At 45.2% G+C, this 20,750-nt stretch overlaps 1 protein-coding gene across 12 annotated transcripts in view; it reads right to left on the reverse strand.

Annotated features, from left to right (window-relative positions):
- CACNA1C (calcium voltage-gated channel subunit alpha1 C) overlaps positions 1-20,750 on the reverse strand; it is a 786,403-nt gene that overhangs the window by 62,884 nt on the left and 702,769 nt on the right. For 10 of the 12 annotated variants that reach the window (XM_066258219.1, XM_066258227.1, XM_066258220.1 and 7 more), the window contains 4 exons: positions 15,945-15,977; positions 12,848-12,976; positions 10,579-10,644; positions 7,921-8,012 (listed from right to left, as the gene is read on the reverse strand). In XM_066258219.1, the coding sequence (XP_066114316.1) occupies positions 7,921-8,012; positions 10,579-10,644; positions 12,848-12,976; positions 15,945-15,977 (320 nt within the window). The remainder of the gene's footprint in view (positions 1-7,920; positions 8,013-10,578; positions 10,645-12,847; positions 12,977-15,944; positions 15,978-20,750) is intronic. The other 2 variants (XM_066258228.1, XM_066258223.1) reach the window with 1 other exon arrangement.

A 20,750-nucleotide genomic window follows, 5' to 3' on the forward strand; every position in this document is an offset into this window, starting at 1 on the left:
GAACCAGTCAGATGAAGGATACAATAACTGAAATGAGCAATACACTAGAAACAATCAAAAGCGATGGATGAAGCAGAGGATCCAGTCAGTGATTTGGAAGACCAGATAACAGAAAACACCAAATCAGAGCAGCTAAATAAATAAATAAATAAATAAATATAAGGCTAGTTTAAGGGACTTCTGAGACAATATCAAGTATAGCAATATCTGCATCATTGGAGTACTAGAAGGAAAAGAGAGAGAGCTAAGAATTGAAAAAGTATTTGAAAAAATAATAGCTGAGAATTTCCCTAACCTGGTGAAGGAAAGACACACAAGCCCAGGATGTGCAGAGTCCCAAACAAGATGAACTGAAAGAGGCCCATCAGAATTAAAATAAAAAATGTTAAAAGACAAAGAGAGAACCTTAAAAGCAGCAAGAGAAAAACAGTTACAAAAAAATCTCCCATAAGACTGTCAGTTGATTTCTCAACAAAAACTTTTCAGGACAGAAAGGAATGACACAAAATATTCTAAGTGATGAAAAGCAAGGGCCTACAGCCAAGATGACTTCACCCATCAAGGCTATAATTTAAAGTTGAAGGAGAAATAAAGAGTTGCAAACAAGAAAAAGCTAAAGGAGTTTACCACCACCAACAAGTATTACAAGAAATGTTAAGGGGAATTCTTTAAGAAAAAGAAAGAAAAAAAAGAAACAGAAGTATAAATAATAAAATGGCAGTAACTACACATCTATCAATAACCACATTAAATGAAAACAAATTAAATATTTCAATCAAAAGATGCAGAAGAGCTGAGTAAATAAGAAAACAAGACTCAAATACCTTGTGTTTACAAAAGACCCACTTCAAATCAAAAGACACACACAGACTGAAAGTAAGGAGATTGGAAAAAGATATTTCATGCAAATAGACATTTTTAAAAAGCTGGGGTAGCAATACTTATATCAGACAAAATAGGCTTTAATACACAGGTTATAATAAGAAACAAAAAAGGCATGTGTAATGATAAAGGGATCAATCCAACAAGATAACATAACCCCTATAAACATGTACACACCCAATATAGGAGCACCTAAATATTGATATATAAAGCAAATCTTGATGGATATATATGGAGACATTGACAGTAACAAAGTCATAGCAGGGGACTTTAGCACCCCACTGATATCAATGTATAGATCATTCAGAGAGAAAATCAGCAAGGAAACAGCAGCCTTAAATTACACATTAGACCAGATAGATATAATTGATATTTTAAAAGCATTTTACCCCAAAACAGCAAAATATACATTCTTTCCAAGGGTACATGGAACAATTTCCAGAATAGACCATGTTAGGACACAAAACAAATTTCAATAAATTTAAGAAGACTAAAATCATATCAGGTATCTTCTCTATCACAATGGTATGAAACTAGTAATCAATTGTCAAAAATAAAAAATCCTTGAAAACAGCACAAACACACGGAGGCTAAATCATGTGCTACTAAACAATGAATGGATTAACAATGAACTCAAAGAAGAAATCAAAATATACACTGAGCCAAATAATGTGAAAACACAACTCAAAATCTATGGGACACAGCAAAAGCAGTCGTAAGAGGGAAATTCATAGCACTACATGCCTACATCAAAAAAAACAAGACAAATTTCAAACAATAAAAACCTTATAGCTAAATGAACTAGGAAAAGAACAACCAACAAAGCCAAGAGTGAGTAGAAGGAAGGAAATAGTAAGGATCAGAGAGGGAATAAATAAAATAGTCTAAAAAAAGATACAAAAATAAATGAAACCAAGAAAAAGTAATTTCAAAAGATAAAGTAATTTCAAAAGATAATCAAGACTGATAAACTTTAAATAGACTCATTAAGAAAAAAGAGGACCCAAATAAATAAAATAAAAAATGAAACAGAAGTAACAGACAACAGAAATAGAACAATTATATGAAAATATTATGAGCAATTATATGCCAATAAATTGGACAACCTGAAAAAAATAAATACATTTCTAGAAACATACAATCTTCCAAGACTGAATTAAGAAGAAATAGAAAATCTGATCAATTACAACTGATGAAATAAAAACAAAACTTTCCCCAAAATAAAATCCTGGACCAGCTGGTTTTACAGGTGAGTTTTATTAAACATTCAAAAGAAAAAAATCAACACCTATCCTTTTCAATTACAAAAAATTCAAGAGGAGGGAGGACTCCAAAGCTGATTTTCTAAGCCCAGCCTTATCCTCATTCTAAAACCAGAAAGACGTTAAAAAGAAATAAAATAATAGGCCAATATCCCCAATAAACATAGATGCAAAAATCCTGAACAAATAATTAGCAAACCAAATCTAATAATAATACATTATAAAGACCATAAATCATAGTCAAGTATGATTTATTCCTGGGATGCAAGGTTGGCTCAATATCCATAAATTAACTTGATATACTACATAAACAAAATGAAGGATAAAAATCATATGATCATATCAATAGATGCAGAAAAAGCATTTGACAAAATCCAGCATCCATTTATGATAAAAACTCTTAGCCACATGGGAAGAGAGGAAACACATCTCTTCATAAGAAAGGCCATATATGAGAAACACACAGCTAATACCATACTTAGTGGAGTAAAACAAAGCATTTTCTTTAAGATTAGGAAAAACAGAGAGATGTCCACTTTAACCACTTTCATTCAACACAGTACTGAAATCCTAGCCACAGCAATCACATTAGAAGAAATAAAAGACATACAAATTGGAAAGGAAGGAGTAAAACAGTCTTTACTTGCAGATGGCATGATACTATATATAGAGAACCCTATAGATTCCACCAGAAACTACTAGAAATGATAAATATAGTAAAGTAGCAGAATACAGAATAATATGGAAAAAGTGGTTGCATTTTTATCTAGTAATAATGAATTATCAGAAAGAGAAACTAAGAAAATAATTTTATTTACAATTGCAGCAAAAAAAAAAATACTTAGGAATAAATCTAACCAAGGATGTAAAAAAAACCTGTGTTGGGAAAATTATATAACACTGAAGAAAAACACTGAAGAAGGTATATATAAATGAAGCACATACCATGTTCATGGATAAAAAAAAAATCAGCATCATTAAAATGTCCATACTACCAAAAGCAATTTATAGATTCAGTGCAATTCTTATCAAAATACCAATGGTGTTTTTCACAGAATTAGAACAAATAATCCAAACATTTATATGGAACCACAGACAATCCTGCCTAGCCACAGTAATCTTGTGAGAGAAAAACAAAGTGGAAGATATCACACTACCTGATATAAAACTATACTACAAGGCCCTAGTAATCAAAACAGCATGGTACTGGCATAAAAACAGATATATACATCAATGGAACAGAACAGAGAGCCCAGAGATAAACCCACACCTATATGGTCAATTGATATTTAACAAAGGAAGCAAGAATATACAATGGGGTAAAGATGGTCTCTTCAATAAACAGTGTTGGAAAAATTAGACAGATATAATATTCAGTAGGATACTTGAGTCTAAGTAAACACAATAAATTAAAATCATAAATAAAAAATATTGGACAGATATATGCAAAAAGTGAAACTAAACCACTTTCTTACAAGAATAAACTCAAAACAGTTTATAGCCTTAAATATAAGACTCAAACCCATAAAACTCCTAGAAAAAAACCACAAGCAGTAAAATCTCTGACATTTCTCTTAGCACTATTTTTTCTGCTACATCTCCTTGGAAAAGAGAAACAAAAGAAAAATGAATTAATGGAATTACATCAAACTACAAAATTTTTTCACAGCAGAGAAAACCATAAAAAAATGAAAGGATAATTTATTGAATGGAAGAAGGCATTTTCTAATTATACATCCTGTCAGGAGTGAATATCCAAAATCTATAAAGAACTTAGACAACTCAACACCAAAAATACAAACAATCCAAATAAAAAAAATGGGCAGAGGACCTGAATATAGAGACTTTTCCAGAAAGGATATACATCTGGCCAACAGATATATGAAAAGATGCTCAATGTCACTGGTCATCAGAAAAATGCAAATTAAAATCACAATGAGCTATCACTTCACACCAGCCAGAATGGCTATCCTCAATAAACCAACAACAATTGTTGGAAGGATGTGGAGAAAAGGAAACCCTCATGTACTGTTGATAGGAATGCAGATTGGTGAACTCACTGTTGAAAGCAGTATGGAGTTGCCTCAAATAACTAAAAATGGAACTACCTTACGACCCAGCAATTTTATTTCTGGCAACATATCAGAAGAAACCCAAAATACTAACTTGAAAAGATATATGCACTCCTATGTTCACTGCAGTGTTATTTACAATAGCCAGGATATGGAAACAACCCAAGTGCTCACAATAGACAATTAGATAAAGACGTTACGGCCTGACCATTAGTGGCACAGTGGATAGAATGTTGACCTGGGATGGTGAGGTACCAGGTTTGAAATCTGAGGTCGCCAGCTTGAGCATGGGCTCATCTGGCTTGAGCACGGGCTCGCCAGCTTCAGTGCAGGATCATCAACATGATCCCAAGGTCGCTGGCTTGAGCAAGGAGTCATTGGCATGGCTTGAGCTACCCCTGCCCTGTTAGGGCATGTATGAGAAGCAATCAATGAACAACTAAAATGATACAACTATGAGTTGATGCATGTGTTACATATTTATAATAGAATATTACTTGACCATAACAATGAAATCTTAACATTTGCAACAGCATGGATGAACTTATTATATTCTAAGTGAAATAAGTCAGACAGAGAAAAACAAGTACCATGAGATTTCTTTCACTTATACATGGCATCTAAAATAAATGAACAAATAAAACAGACACAGATTCACAGATACAGAAAGCAGATGAATGGTTTCCAGAGGGTAGGAGTCTTGGGGCTGGGTTATAAAGATGAAGATAATAAGAAGTACAAATTGGTAGTTACAAAATAGTCATGTGGATGTAAAGTACAGCATAGGGAATAGAGTCAATAATATTGTAATAACTATGCACAGTGTCAGGTGAGTACTTGAAATATCGGGGGGATCACTTTGTAAATTATATGATTTGATTGTCTAATGACTATGCTGTACATCTAAAACTAATACAGAATAATATTAAATGTCAACTGTAATTGAGAAATAAAATTAATAAAAAAGAAAGCACATTATCTTAACTATCCTGTAATCCAATTCCGGCCTCCAAATAATTCTCCCTAAATTCCCTCCTTAATTTCAAATGAATAAAAGAAGCTGGAGGCCCTGGCCAAGTAGCTCAGTTGGTTAGACCATCGTTCCAACACACCAAGGTTGCAGGTTCAATCCCCAGTCAGGGCATGTACAAGAATCAACCAACGAATGCCTAAGTAAGTAGAAAGAACAAATCTATGTTGTTTTATTTCCTCTCTCTCCTTTCCTCCTTCTCTAAATTAAAAATAAAAAATGAAAATAGAAAAAAGGAAGAAAGAAAAGAAGCTAGAAAACTGTTATTCTTAGGAACATTTGAGACCTTGCTCCCTGACATGTCATTAGTTTGGCTCAAATAAACCCTTGAAAAATTGTTTTAAAAATTGGATTTCATGAAAATTTCTGTGTTCATTGCTCTTCTCAAATAATCAGTTTTAGGGTTAATTGATATATTTTAAAAGCATTTTATTAATTTCTGCTTTTATTTAATAAATGCATTCCTTCACACAGTACTTTGGGAGTAAAACTGCTATTCTTTTTCCATCTATTAGTTTAATTGTTGTAAACTTTTAAAAATTAATTTTAATTTTTGGCTCTGAATGTTCCTTGTATTGACCAGTATACCTCATAAACTTAAGATACTGTTCTCTCATTTCTAAGTAGTTTGTAGCTTCAGCTGTGAGTTAAGTAGAACACTGACTCAGAACAATGAAGAGGATGGATTTTGGAGGGACTACACATTTTATGTTTACTTTCTGATTTTTGCTGTATTGAAGTCAGAGAAGTTTTAGAATTCATTGAATTTTTCTATGTGATCTGAATCTTGGCTTTTTTTGTGAATGTTTCTGGGTTTCTTTAAATTACAGTGGGTTTTTTTGCTACTTACTGAGTACAAACTTTTCAATTAAGTTTATTAATTGTGTTATTTAGATGTTCTGTTTGGTCTGTTATTTCTACGTGCTAGATGGAAGTATCCCACCGTGTAGGTGTGAGCTCATTTTCCTCTGATGATTCTATAAGCGTCTCATTGATATATTTCCAAATATAGTACATGTTACGAGCATGTCATTTTGTTATATATTCTTGATGTATTGTACCTTTTATCCATATTGAACAGCCTTCTTTGTCTTGTTTAATGCCTTTCACTTGGAATTTTACTTCTTCTGGATTACAATGACTACACCTATGTTTTTGGTAAGAGTTGTCTGGTATTCTTTTTCTATTTCTTTATTTTTATTCTCTTTAGGTCATTTTATTTTACTCACAGTAAACAAGCTAGAGCTAGATTTCTTAAAGCTAACATTAGAACATCTACCTTTTAATAGAGGAATTTAATTTTTCATGATTACTAATTTGTTCTTATTCCTGCCATCTTATTTTATCTTCTAATGTTCTTTCCTCCTTCCTTTTCTCCTCTCACTCTCTTTCTTTCTTCTTTTGCCTCTCCATCCTTTCGCACTGAATTCCTATAGTTTTCTTTGTCCTTTTTCCACTGGTGGGTTAGAATGTGTATGTTCCATTTCTGTTCTTTCTTCTGTCAGCTTTCTTCCATTGAGGAATTTCTCAGTATTTCTGGTTCAGTAATAGCACTCTCTCAGGTTTTGTTTGTATTTTTCTTCCTAGTACTGTTATTCCTTTAAAAACCCTTTTCTGTCATCAAGGACTTTAGGAAAGGAGGGAGATAGACCTACGCGCTTGCTCTGCTATGTGTGTCTAATTCCCCCATTTAAGTGTAGCACAGGTTTATGTGCTGTTAAATTGCAACTGACAGCAGCCCTTGTGTCTCATAGCGTACAGTCTGAGGGAGGTGGTGACATTGGGTTGATACTTAAGGGCTCTGTCATTTTGATTTAATACATTTAATATAATAATGATACTTGGGCTTCGGTGTGAAGAAAGGATTCTAGAGACATGGTGAAAATAGGGTTATCTGATAGAATCCTGGACCTTCTGGACAGGAGCCTCAGGTGACGGTGAGGGGCTCGCTGCCTTGCCCAGTGCCCAAGCATGTGGGATACCTGAGCTGGAATGATTTTAGAAATCACCTGGTCCAGGGCAGGGTCAGTTGCTCTCATCTCCCAGCCACGGACTAGGTGGTGTCCCAGGGAAGTGATAAGCCACAGGGTGGCAGGCCAGGGGTCCTTAGGAGCTGGATGAGGAAGGAGGAGTGGCTTGCATGAAGTGTGGCCCAGAAACCCAGCCCTCCCAGCTACACCCAAGGTGGTGGCCTTCCAGGAAGTGAGGGTGCGTGGCTGGCTTAACAGAGGAGGAACCAAGCACACAGGGACCTAACCAGACAGCATCGTGAATGGCACCAATTTTGGCACACATACTTGTTTTATGAGGAAACTGAGGCTCAGAGAAGTCCTATGTCTTTATCCAGGGCACAGAGAGAGTGCATTGCAGGCTTGGCTTGGAGCCTGCTCTGCTTCCAAAGCAAGCATTGTCCGTATTTGACTTTTGACCCCCTGGTGTTTTTGAGCAGTTACCAGCAGTCGTTTGTGCCCATGTCTACGGAGCTGCTTGACAGAAGTGATGAGCAGCAATGAAATGACTGGCCTTCCATTCAGGTCGGGGGCCCAGCCCCAGGTCTCTCCCTGCTCACTCTCCTCTCATGCCACAGCCAGACTGCCAGGCTCTCCCTGCAGGTGTGTGTGAGCGTGTGTGTGTGTGTGTGTGTGTGTGTGTGTACCTGTCTCCAGGGACCCACCTGAAGAGGAGCAGCACAGCCTGCGGGAAGGTCTGAAAGTTGTTGTTCCGGTTGATCTCTGTCGTGTCGTTCAGGGCGATTTTCCCAAACACCTAAAAGGGAAGAGAAAAGGGGTTCGGTGAGCTGTGCACAGAGATGGTCCTAGTTCCCTCCCATTGTTCATTGGTCTCCTTGGGGGTCCCAGCCAACCCTTGGACAGGCTGGTCTATCAGCTGTGCAGAGTTCCCTAATGTAACGTGGCAGGGCCTCAAGGGGACAGGCACCAGCTGCCCAGTGTCAACCCCCACCCTGAACACGGGTAAGAAGAAAAGAGTCCATTGCCCAGGACAGTCTCTGTGGCCCAGGGGGAACTGAGGCCGAGAGCAGGTGCACTCTGCTTCTGTGCAGGGACATATGGCTTGCTGGTCTCCTTTTGGAGCACCTGGCTGCACATGCTTAAGAATATTTTCTCTTTTTTTAAAAAAGAGAGGGAGGAGGTGGGGGAGAGGAGGCACAAAGAGAACCAGATAGGAGGTGATGGAAGACAATTTGACTTTGGGTGATGGGTATGCAACATAATCAAATGTCAAAATAACCTGGAGATGTTTTCTCTGAACCTATGTGCCCTGATTGATCAATGTCACCCCATTAAAATTTAAAAAAAAAAAATGAAAGAGGATGAATATTGGGTAGGCCACCTCTGCTCTATGGCACAGTACAATCTTTTGCCTAACCAATGTTTTTATATATTTATAGAAAACATTTATCCCATCTCTATGAAGGTTATCCTGAAGTCTCTTTAAATCATAGCAACCCACTTAAAGCCAGTTTTTTTTGTTTTTGTTTTTTGTATTTTTCTGAAGCTGGAAATGGGGAGAGACAGTCAGACAGACTCCCGCATGCGCCCGACCGGGATCCACCCAGCACGCCCACCAGGGGCGATGCTCTGCCCACCAGGGGGCGAGGCTCTGCCCACCAGGGGGCAATACTCTGCCCCTCCGGGGCGTCGCTCTGCCGCGACTACAGCCACTCCAGCGCCTGGGGCAGAGGCCAAGGAGCCATCCCCAGCGCCCAGGCCATCTTTGCTCCAATGGAGCCTTTGCTGCGGGAGGGGAAGAGAGAGACAGAGAGGAAGGAGGGGGGTGGGGGTGGAGAAGCAAATGGGCGCTTCTCCTATGTGCCCTGGCCGGGAATCGAACCCAGGTCCCCCGCACGCCAGGCCGATGCTCTACCGCTGAGCCAACCAGCCAGGGCCCACTTAAAGCCAGTTTTTGCAGTGAATTAGAACATTAGTTCTGTTCTTTCCAATGCAGAAGATTTGGTGACCTTAATCTTTCATATCCAAATTGAGCTGAGATTTTGCGTGATTAATACTGAGACATTGCCTTCTTTTAGACCAAACCTATATTTCTGATGCATAAAGGAAAGGAATTTTCACTATGAATTCCTTTTCAAACTTTAAATTTTTTCTTATATTAAATCACAGAATGTATTTCTTCTAGGTCAAAAACAAAATAAAAAAGAAAATTTCTAATAAAAAAACCAAACCTTTATTGAGGAATAACTAAGAAATATATTTAAAATGTACAACATGGTAACAATTTGATGTACCCATACATTGCAAGATCATTAGCAAGATCAAGATAATTCACATCCATCATCTCACACAGTTAACTGATTTTGGGGGGGGTGTAAGAATGCTTACGATTTACTATCAGCAATTTCAAGTTTACAATACTGTGCTATTATTAACTATCGTCAGCATTAGGTCCCCATAACTTATCCTTGTGACCTTCTTTTCTTTGCCATTTCAGCTCCATATGCCCAAGCATGCTTATAAATCTAACTTTTGGATTGTGGATTGACACAGAATAAGTAATCTGGAGCTTGGGCAAGTTTAATGATCCTTGAACTCAGAGGCCCCTCACCCTGGGCTCACTGTCCTGGACTTGTAAAGCGATGCTTATCTTAGAAATGGCCATGCCTGATCAATGGCAAGAAGCTCTCTTCATCTCAAAAGGTCTGGGCCTATGAATCTTGGGTCCTTCTGCAAGAAGCAAGCAGGGAGATCTTACTTAAGGAGCTGCCGAGGAAAAGCTCCTGGCTAATGTGCGGTGCTGGCATGAGGTGTTCTGCTGGGAGGAGAGGCTGCAGAGCCCCAGGTTTGGGGCAGCAGCAGGCGCAGTGGGTACCTATGAAGAGGGCCTGGAAACCACTGTGTGCTTGATGGGGAGAGAGCATGCCACTCTCGCCCTCTCTGTCTCCCAAACTACACTGGGTTGAGGTAGTTCTCAGGCCCTTCAGACCTGGACAAAGGGAGGGATGCTATCTGACACACCCTTCCTGCTGTTTCCTGGGAAGGGCCCACAGCTTTTGAGGCCCACCACATATGTTGGGAGTATTTTCCTGAGAGTATTTTCCTTAGAGCAGAACCCAGGCCTGGGAAAGTGGGGAGAGCAGCTCTCTGATGTGAGTACTCTGCTCTCAGCCATTCACCCCCACCTACAGGATACCACTTGGGGAGCAAGTTCCAATTCCTGGGACCCTTTTGCCCTCAGAAGGTGAAAGATGAGAGAAAGGGATAGTCAGGATCAGCAGGGAGCTGAGAGGGAGGAGGGCGTCACAGGGACTGGGGCCGGGCCAGGGCCAGGGCACTGAGCTTCGGGAAGCCCGTCCTACCTGCATGCCGATCACAGCGTAGATGAAGAACAGCATCACTATGAGAAGGGCCACGTAGGGCAGGGCCTGGAGGGAAGTGAGGGACTGAGTGAGGCCGGTGGAGACGGCCGGCTGCCTCCCTTCCCGAGCAGGGCATCTGCAGCCACCGGCTGCGGCCTGGCTTCAGGGGCGGTTCCAAGAACCCCACAGCCGTTCTGGGCACCTGGGAGGGACCCGAGTGCTGGCACTGATCCCACATCTCACTTGGTTTTGATCACCTGAGAAGCAGTGCAGTGTTTGAGAAAAGCAGGTTGCAGAGCAAAGAAAATAGAGCAACGTTACTTAGTAAAAACCACCAAAAATGAACAAAACGTCCTCAGGCCAGATGTGTATCTCTGTACAGCGAAGAGGAAGTTAGGGAGGACACACACACCCAGGCTTTCGGGGGGTGCAGGCTGTGCCCCTTCTTTGGACTCCATTAGTTGCAATAAAAACATTTAGTAAGGAAAAGTAAATAAGAAAAAGATCTGGGGCTCAAATCCCATTTCCGCCACCTTCCAGCTCTGACAGCTTGGGCATATTAGTTAACCTCTCTGGAACTCAATTTCTTCATCTGAGAAATGGGAGGAGTAATAGTGACCTCCCAGGGCCTTTGTGGAGTTCAAACGACTTGGGGTTTACAAAATGCCCTGTGCACTACCTTGCACATTGTTGGGTCCCGCAGTTTTTTCACTCTAGGTATTATCAGCCCAGCAGCTCAGACAACTGAATTGTCCAGAGCCCCTGCTGCTTCTCCCAGGAGAGACCCCTGGGCTCGCTGCTGGTGATGGGTCAGGAGAGCCACATGTACCACGTGGGCCAAAGACAGGCCCGGCCAGGTGCGCGCTCACCACTAGGTGGCACTGCGAGACCACACGGACACTGTCTCATTGGCGCTCAGTTCCCCAGTCAAGTGCTGCTCCTCCCAGGCACCAGGTCTGTTGCCTCTTCCTAGCCCAGGAAATGGTGGAGGGTGGGTGATTATGTTGGGGGCCTATATGTCACTCGCAGCTGTGAGAGTCCAGGGGTCCAGCCTTGGACTAGGTCAGCCCAGTCCTGCTCCCAGCAGGATCCTCAGATTCCCAGGGACTAAGCAGGACTCAGGATGGAGTAGGGGTGGTGGGGAGGGGCCATGGCTCATTGTGAAGCAGGGAGTCACCTGGCCTGGTGGGAGGAAGGCCAGTTGCAAGTGCAGCCAGGCCAGAGCCCTTTCCTGCCAGTACCGTCCCAAGCTCCTGTGAGGTCCAGGGCCCGTGGCTGTCTGCAGAGGTGTGTGCCTTTGGGGTGGGGTTCCAGAGCAAGTAGGTGCCTGACAGGAGCGCCCAGCTCTGGCTGTAACTTCATTCACAGCAGTGTTGGATCAGGGACCCACTCCATGCCCATCACTGGCACCCTGACTGGCTAGGGCAGGGGACACGGATGGATTCTTCAGTGCACCTGAGTCTCCCTGACCTGGGAAGCCCAGGAGCAGGCTCCCACTGGCAGGAGAAGCTGCCTTCAGTGTTGGGCCAGGGAAGCCTGGAAACATAGGCAGCGTCCCTGCCCGATGCAGCTTCAAGGAATTCAACTGACTTCAGAGCTTTGCCTCTCACTCACTTCAAACTAACATGGCGCTTCTCGGAGATGGCCAGAGGCAATCCTTATTCTGCTTTTATGGATGGCTGAGCAAAGATAGTTAATCCCCTAGTTGGACAACCCGTTGCCCATTCTAGAGACCATCTCTCCTCAGGTGGTGTGACACCGGGGTGCTGAAGAGGCAGGCTAAGTCCAGCAGTAGGTGCAAACGGCAGTCACAGCTGCAAGGCCAGAACTGCGAGAAGTCACGGGGTCACGTTTTTCAGATTTATTCCACCACAAAACCCCTTTGCACCATCACGTCTCGCAGAACAACACACAAATGGGAGAAGAAAGCAGAGCCACTCGGCTTGAGCGCCAGCCCTCCCTCCCTGACTTCGGGGAGACCTGGGGATCCAGAAACCTGCTTTTGAGAACCACAGATTGAGTCCAACTGACTCATTTCAGACAGGAGGAAAGCAAGGTGCAGAGAGGGGAGGCTGCTGTCACACAGTAGTAAGTGGCGGAGGAAGCCCTGTCCTGACTCCTGGATGCTGCTCAGTCCTTGACCGCGTCACCTCCCATTCAGGGGGCTGGGGGAAGCTGGGGTGGGGGGTGGGGGTGCCCCATGCAGCCCTGCAGCCAGGAGGTGAGGGGCTCTTCTCCTCCTGTCAGTGCTTAGGGCAGGGGTGGCTACCTGGAAGGACTTGATGAAGGTCCACAGCAGCGTCCGGATGCCCTCCCCACGGCTCAGCAGCTTGACCAGGCGCATGACCCGGAAGAGGCGGAAGAAGGTGATGGAGATGCGGGAGTTCTCCTCTGTGCTCTGGAATCCATTGGCAACAGGTGGTAGTTAACACAGCAACAGAGACGGACGGGGCAAAAGCGGGTGGGCCCTGCTCGAGCCACACAGCCCTCGGCTGGGACGGAGCCAGCTCAGGGCGGGGTTGGCTGCACTAGGTTCTCTCCTCTGGCCACAGGTGGGAGGCCAGCGCCCACCATTTCCAGGTGCGCTGCTCAACCCTGAGGTCTCTGTAGAGCCAAGTTGTGCCCAGGCCCCTGAGCCCAAGTCCCTTTTCCTATTCTCCCCACTTTGTCTTCTTTCCTAGTTCTTGAGCTCCTGGGTGGAGCAACAGAGGATTCCAGAGGGAACTTCCATATGCCCTGAGGTCCAGGCTGGGAGCTGGCCTGTGAGGGCATCTTGGCCACGGGCTTGACCACGGGCTGAGAAAGCAGTCGGATTGCCCTGCCTGGCTGGCTGAGGGTCCTGCGTCAGGACCCATGGGACCCATGGGACCCGAGAACCATGGGATCCGGTACTCTGTGGGGTAGCTGGGTGGGTTGTGGCCCTGTCCCAGCTGTTGGGACGATTTCACTGGGGTCCTGGAAGGCGGGGTGGATTGCTCACTGAAGGATCTTGTATGTGAGCTGCTCAGGCCTCCAGCACTCCTGTTGTGTCAGCTCCTACTTCCCACGGCCCCTGCCCCAGGTGGCCTTAGGGAGCAGGGAAAGGGGTGCTGCTTGGTGCAGGTGAGAGACTTGTTTGCAGCCCCTGCCTTCTCTGGGGCTCTGAAGCTGCCCCTTTCTCCTTCCTCTGCCCTGCGGCCACTAGGAAGCACCCCCTCTCCAGGGGGCATGAGACCAGGGAGTGGGGCAGGGTGGGGGAAGGCTGTCAGTTGGAGGGAGAGGACCAAGAGGTCCTGCTCAAGCTGACCATCTCCGCAGAGGAGTCCCCTAGGGCGAGGGAAGAAGGATGGGGTCATGGCCACAGCACGCTGGGGAGGGAAAAGGGCACTGGGCTGCCAGGGGCCTGCTGGTCTGGGGCCACCTCGGCATGTTGGACCTGGAGGCTCCTGGGGCTTGGGCACCTACCTGGCCAGGGAGCAGGAAAGGCTTTGCTGTTACCGTCTGCCTCCAGACTGGAGGAAAATGTGGACTGACCCCCTTGAACCTCCTCTTGGCACACCAGCCAAAAGGCTGGAGATGGTGGCCCCGGGGTGCCTCCAGCCTGCTCCCCAGAGCTAGTGCAGCTCACCCAGCCCCGTCAGCACCGCACCTGGAGAGAACGGACCTTTGGGCTGGCTTCCTGTTACGTTTCCCGTAGCTGACTCCCTCTGGGTAATAGCTGGGACCGCGGGTTGGTCCTCCTCACATCTCTGGCTTTGATTTTAAGTACTTTCAGGTCGGAGACCCCCTGACACCACTGATCCCCAAAATCCCACTAGCAATGAAAGTCCTGGAAGGCTCCCACAGACCCTTTGCCCTGACCCCATCGAGTGTCAGTGACGTGGCCGGTGGCTCCAGAGGCCCCTCATCTCACTTCAATTCTGAATGGGGGACCCAGGGAGAAGGTGGGAAAGTCCAGAGGCCCCAGGAAGGAGCTGGGAAGGAAGAGTGGGCGGTAGTCCTTGCTGCCTTGGGCCCTGTCCTGCCCTGCCCTGCTGTGGATTTTGAAGTCTTTGATGCCCTTAAACTTTGCATTTCTATCACCTATGCATTTGTTTGAAATTCTCTTTTCTTCCCTTAGAAGAAGACTGTGTGCCCCCAGAGGAGTACACAGCGGAGACTCAGGGTTTTATCACTCAGCTGTCAGTTCCACCATGTTCAGGAAAGGAGAAAAAAGGAGAGAACATGCTTATGCAGGGAACATCAGCTGTGGGTGTCAAGAATTTGAGAGTCGTGCCACAGGGGCATCTGGGTCTGATGAGTTAAAAAAATGAAAGTCAAGCTTACAGCATGAATTCCATTCTGGGTCCAACCCCCCCCCCCCCCCCCAGCTGCAGCAGTTTCCTAATGCTCTAGAAGGAGAATAAACACGTTTTTGTTTGGACACAACCATTTCCGCTAATAAAGCCAATGGTAATGTTACCAAGAAGATCCCAGCAGCCGTCCCTGTGACGTGGAGAGCGTACCCAGGTTTAGCCTTTCCCTCGGCAGCCTGACCAGCCGGGATGGGCATGGCAGGGAACAATGCCAACCCACCTGAACTTGCCTTATCTGCAGACTCTTGGGGCTCTGGGACTCGTCACACTCACTAAATGTGTGACAGCAGCCTTCTGGAGAAAGCTGTTCCAAGAAGACCTCAAGGTCACAGTAAGTGGCATCTCTATCACTTTAGCCAAAGTGAGTCATCAAAAGTGGTCCAAGCAAACTATTGAGTTTTTCTGCTCACAGTAGAGAAGCGGGTATAGCCTAATTTTAATGAACTTAGGAGTTTAGAGAAAATTCACAGTAACATTGTTGGAGTGACTGGAAATTCAAGCACACTCTTAGAAACAAATTCCAGCGTAAGCCTTTCACTGCAGCCTTGAACTCAGAGCACAAAGGAGGCCCCGCCCTCACAGACAGGTGGTGAAGGAAGTGCAGTCTGCCTTTCTCCTCCTGCTAGGCCATCTCCCTCTTCACCCAGGGGGTCTCATCGTGGCTCTGCAGGTGCCCTGTGCATATTTCTCACATCAGGTTAAGGTTAGAGACTAAGTCAGTGGAGTCCTCAGGATATTTAACAGGAAAATGCCCTTGGGTCCAGTTCTTTCTCAGTGGCTTGCTAGATTATCAAGATCACAGTGAATGATCACCCGAAGGAAAGTTCAGGAAGGGGAAGGAACACCAGGACACAGACAGCACATCACAGCTCACAGGAGACCAGGCAGGCAAGGTGCAGAATGGACACGGTGGTGACATGCATCGGGAGCCAGGCTGGGCTCTGGGAGGCCCTGGGGCTCAGGTAGGTCAGAGTGGAGGATGTTAGAGGAAGTCACAGAAGCTCAGAGCGTGGTTGGGAGGGTTGGTCTTACCATAAAGGGAGAGCATTGGGTATGTTCAGCTGGCTTTAAAGAAAGGCAGACAGAGATAAGCTGTGATGAGTCTCCAGCGAAGATGTCGGTATTCTAGGTCTTGGCTGACACAGGAGCAAACAGTGGCAGGAGAGGGCAAAAGGACACAAGTGACAGAAACACAAACCAGAGGCCTGGCGGGTTCTGCACCAGGAGTGTGGGCTCTCACATCTACCGAGGACCCATCTCTGGACACAAATTAAATAATTCACACCCATTATGATTGAGGTCTTCTGGACTTGGCAGGTGGAGGTTCTGTTTGGTTTTCTAAAATCTGCCCTGTGTTCTAAGATAACCTCTGGGGCTGGCACCTGATTCACTCTAGCTTTGCCCCAGTGGTGCCAGCCGGAGGAGCGCTCAGGCAGTGCCCCTCGGGTTTGGGGGGACTGAGTGTTCATTCTCAACGAGGAGAATCTAAAGAAGTGGCCTCCACTTCCCTCCATCGCAGGGGTTAGTCCTCAAGCTGAGGCTCCGGTGGGAGGTGCCCTGCTTCACCAAAGGCTACAGGTGTGTGGAACCTTGGCCCTGGCATGAAAAATGAGTGTGCAATTGTTTTTTAAATTGGAAAGCCCTGCACACAATGCCAGATATGATTATTAACACCCCAAGCAGCTGTTCTCACGGTCTCACTGCCGTGCTTTTTGGGGCAGGCGCAGCACAGAACGGCTGCAGGGGAGTGTGCCACAGCGCTCTCTGCCCTGCGCCCTGAGTCTGACTGCTCGGCCCTTCTGAGCTGCCTACCCTCTCTAGAAGGTCATGCCTTTGCTTTTGTTATTATTATTATCATTATTAGTTATTCATTAGAAACTAAATTTAACGGGGTGACATTGGTCAATAACAACACATAGGTTTCAGGCAAACACCTCTAATGCATTTGAATTGTTGATTATGAGCCCATCACCCCAAAGTCAATCATTTCCCATCACCGTTCCACACCTCTGCTTTTACCCTCCATTTTCAGATGTTTGCTCTTGTGTTTCTATTTATAAGGTACAAAGAAATGTTGTAATGGAATTTTTGAAGGATGGAAATGTGCACAACTAGACATTTGCTTGCAGACTTAAAATACTCCTTTGGCAACAGATTTCTCAAAAAATTCCTATTTTTTTCCATAGCAAATTGGTAGGAGGTCCTTTTTTGGGGGAAGGGTGAGGATAGAGGGTAAGGCGCAGGAAGAAAAGGAAAATGGCGCCTCTCCAGTCATTTATGGAACACAGTCCGGATTGCCACTTCTGCTGCTTGCAGAACACTAGAGCCAGGTCAGTCCGATGCCTGAGGGTGGGCTCACTAGAATTTGACTGGCAGGCTGTGATAAAACATGGACACACATACACACACACATACACACACATACACACAAAGAAAATTTCAGGATGCTCAAGTGCTTGTGTGTTATGGATAGGGAGTTCTGTGGTTCTGGGCTCCAGTGAGGAAGGAGGGAGTGTGAGGGTCAGACAGAGGTCTACAGCAGTGGTAGTCAACCTGGTCCCTACTGCCCACTAGTGGGCGTTCCAGCTTTCATGGTGGGTGATAGCGGAGCAACCAAAGTATAAACAAAAAGATTTAACTATAGTAAGTTGTTTTATAAAGATTTATTCTGCCAAACTTAGCGAAAATCTGACATAAAGTACTTGGTGATTATTATTATATGCTTTAACTTGCTGTAACTCTGCTTTATAAATTTTATATAGTAAAGTTACTTCCCTACTTTATAAATCATCATTACTGTGGAACCGGTGGGCAGTTAGAAAATTTTACTACTATCAGAGATACAAAAGTGGGCGGTAGGTATAAAAAGGTTGACTACCCCTGGTCTATAGTATACACGATGACAGGCGTCCTCAAACAACAGCCCCCTGAGGCCATTTATCTGGCCCCCGACCACACTTCCGAAAGGGGCACCTCTTTCATTGGTGGTCAGTGAGAGGAGCACTGTATATGGCGGCCCTCCAATGGTCTGAGGGACAGTGAACTGGCCCCCTGTGTAAAAAGTTTGGGGACCCCTGCATTATGCCCATGAATTAGGCAGAAGTCCCACAAGGCTTGGATCCACCCTGAAAATTCCCAAAGCCACCCCATTACTGCTAAGAACCCTGGGCAAATGCTTGAAGGTCTCCTGGGCCCATCCCATCCAAATAGGACCAGAATGAAGACAAGTTAGAGAGCCCACCTGAGTCACTTGGTCCAATTGAATAATCTCCAGTCACTGAAAAAATTCAAACTATTTGTTTTATTTTATTTTACTTGTTAAACATTCAGAATCGCTCATTTTGGAGTTTTTGAATGTCTTAATTATCTTTTATTCTGTTGACTTTTAGCCTTTTATGCTCCCATTTAAGATCCCATCTATTTAAGTCATATTTTTGTTCAAAACTTAGCTTTATGTCTATTCTAATCACCTTGATCATATCTTATTATTTTAATCATATGCATTAATTTAAGAAGCCCCCAGCTACAGCTGTGTAACAAGAGATAAGAACTGGTCAGGAGGAGCTGTGAGGGCAGTGGTCAGTGGGCGGATGGGGGCTCTGGGCTCCTGTGTTGGGTCCCCAGCCTGGGCAATGACTATGCTCCAGAGACTCTCCCTGTGGGAGAATCAGGAGACGCAGATTAAATCTTTTCTCAGGCTTTAAGCCACCCATGCCTTTCAGAGGACACTTTTGACTTGCTGGGCCAGCGTGGCCTGTCGACCTCTCACACAAGCCTGTTCTATGTGAGAGCAGCTATGTTTACAAAACTCATGGTATCTAAGTGGAGCCAACAGGAAGAAGCCTAACACAGAGACCCTGAAGGGCAGTGCTTGATGACCTGGTCTAGTCTTTCCTGTCTCTGGTTCTCTTGCCAGCTGCAAATGGAACCCCCTGCCCTGCTCCCCAGTGAGCTCAAAGGGGAGATTGGCCTGCCTGGTCTTGGCCACCTGCACTTTTAGCACAGAAATGTGTCTGTGGTGCTGGTCACTCTCTGTGACTCCCTAGAACACCTTGAAAAACTACCTGGCGTCAGTTCTACTTTTTGAGCTAAACCCAGAATTGGTAGCCTGGAATATTTGTGCCGTCCATCACTGACCCTTTTCCAGATTTGCTCCCAGTCCCCTGAGTTAGTTATACTTTCTCCTTTCACGGTCTTCCCAGGGAAGAGGGGAGGCAGGACACCCTGAACACTTATGCCCCATGAGCCTGGCGACCCCCCAGTGCTCCCCTTCCCCAGGAGCCAACAGAGCTGCCCACCTGCCCCGAACCTTCTGGCTGAGCTTTAGTGCTGCACGGGGTCCTCTAATGGTAGGTGTAAAGTAAATTTCTTTCATCTTTGTTTTGTAATGCTCTGATAAGCTCCAAGGAGTTAAAGATATCGGGTCAATTAACTTAATTTGTTCATGTAATTTGTATAAATGAAACAAAGTGATTGCTCTCTACCTGAGGCAGAGGTGAAACATTTTCAGAAAGAGTCCTGGCTAGTGGTTCCAGCGAACAGGCTGAGTGCAAACAGAAAGGAAAAGCCAGTTAACTGGCTGCAATATACGTATGCAGATTAGCTTGGTTTGGTACAACTTGCAAGGGCAGCAGGCGTGGCACAGGGCAGCTGGTAGGAGAGTCTCTGAATGAAGTTCACGATCAAGTCAGAAGTGTCACCTCATAGATGAGTCTTGCTTTCTGGAATACACTCACTGTGCCTGTTCACTGGGGCACTATTTCTAGACCACACAAAGGGTGTGCAGGGCAACTCAGAGAATACAGGAGGCTGCAGAGAGGGGCTTCTCCTTGATGGAGGGGTTTCCCAAGATGATGGAATGTGTTTGCGATCAGTGGAATGTGTTTCCCATTTGCTAACACTGCCAGTCTCTGCAGAACTAAAAATTGTTGGAAATAGCTCCTAACCATATAAAAAAAAGAGACTGCCCCTTCCCTGTTCTTCCTCCTTTTTTTTTTTTTTTTTTTCTTTTTTAGCACAGCCAGGAAGTAAAGATTACTAGGGTTTCAGGGGCTAGGTAGCAGATATCGAGATATCTAGGCTGGAATATCCAACCAAGTTGTCTTCTAAAATATTGTCTTGAGGTCAGTTGGGTAGAAAGCCACCTGGACATGTGGATTTTGAAAGTGCAGACCTCCTCTGACTCCCTCGGGAAGGCCGGCTCTTGGCTGAGTCAGGAACAGGGTCCACAGATGGGCCTTCCAGTTCCAGCCGCTGCCATGGGGTCGTGGCTATGGCACCATGGTCACTAAAATTCCTTTGAAACATGAGTCAAAGGCAATGTCACAGGTGTATGTGAGTCCTACTGGCTCCCCTGCTGAAGAAACTTGCCTTTTTTTAATCTTTTGTCTAAACTCAATGAGTGGATGTGATAGAAATTCCATTCCATACACCTGAAGGTCAGGTTCCCATGAGCATTACCCCCACCCCCCACCCCGCCCCGGGTGCTGCTTCTGCACTTTCCCTGCCCCTGCTCTCATCTCAGTTGGATGTGCAGGACAGGACGGCCGGTTCAGCCGAGAGAGAACCATGGTATGGCGGGAGGCTGAGCAGCTGGGGCTGTTGGTGAGACCCCAGGTTCTCTAGGTGAGAGGACAGTGATCAGGCTGGGACACACAGACTGAACGAGAACGGTAACAAGCGACTTTCAGGCACATTTGACACTACCTTCATGGCCAGGGCCAGCAAGTGTCAGTTACTGGGGGCCCAGGGAAGTGCCCGGGGCCACTGCTCCTGTCCTCATTATTCTTTTAGCACCTCCTCCAACCAGGAGAAATGAGCACCCAGGAACCGAAGTGG

This window comes from Saccopteryx bilineata, chromosome 2 (genome assembly GCF_036850765.1).
Source record: "Saccopteryx bilineata isolate mSacBil1 chromosome 2, mSacBil1_pri_phased_curated, whole genome shotgun sequence".
Lineage (NCBI taxonomy): Eukaryota > Metazoa > Chordata > Mammalia > Chiroptera > Emballonuridae > Saccopteryx > Saccopteryx bilineata.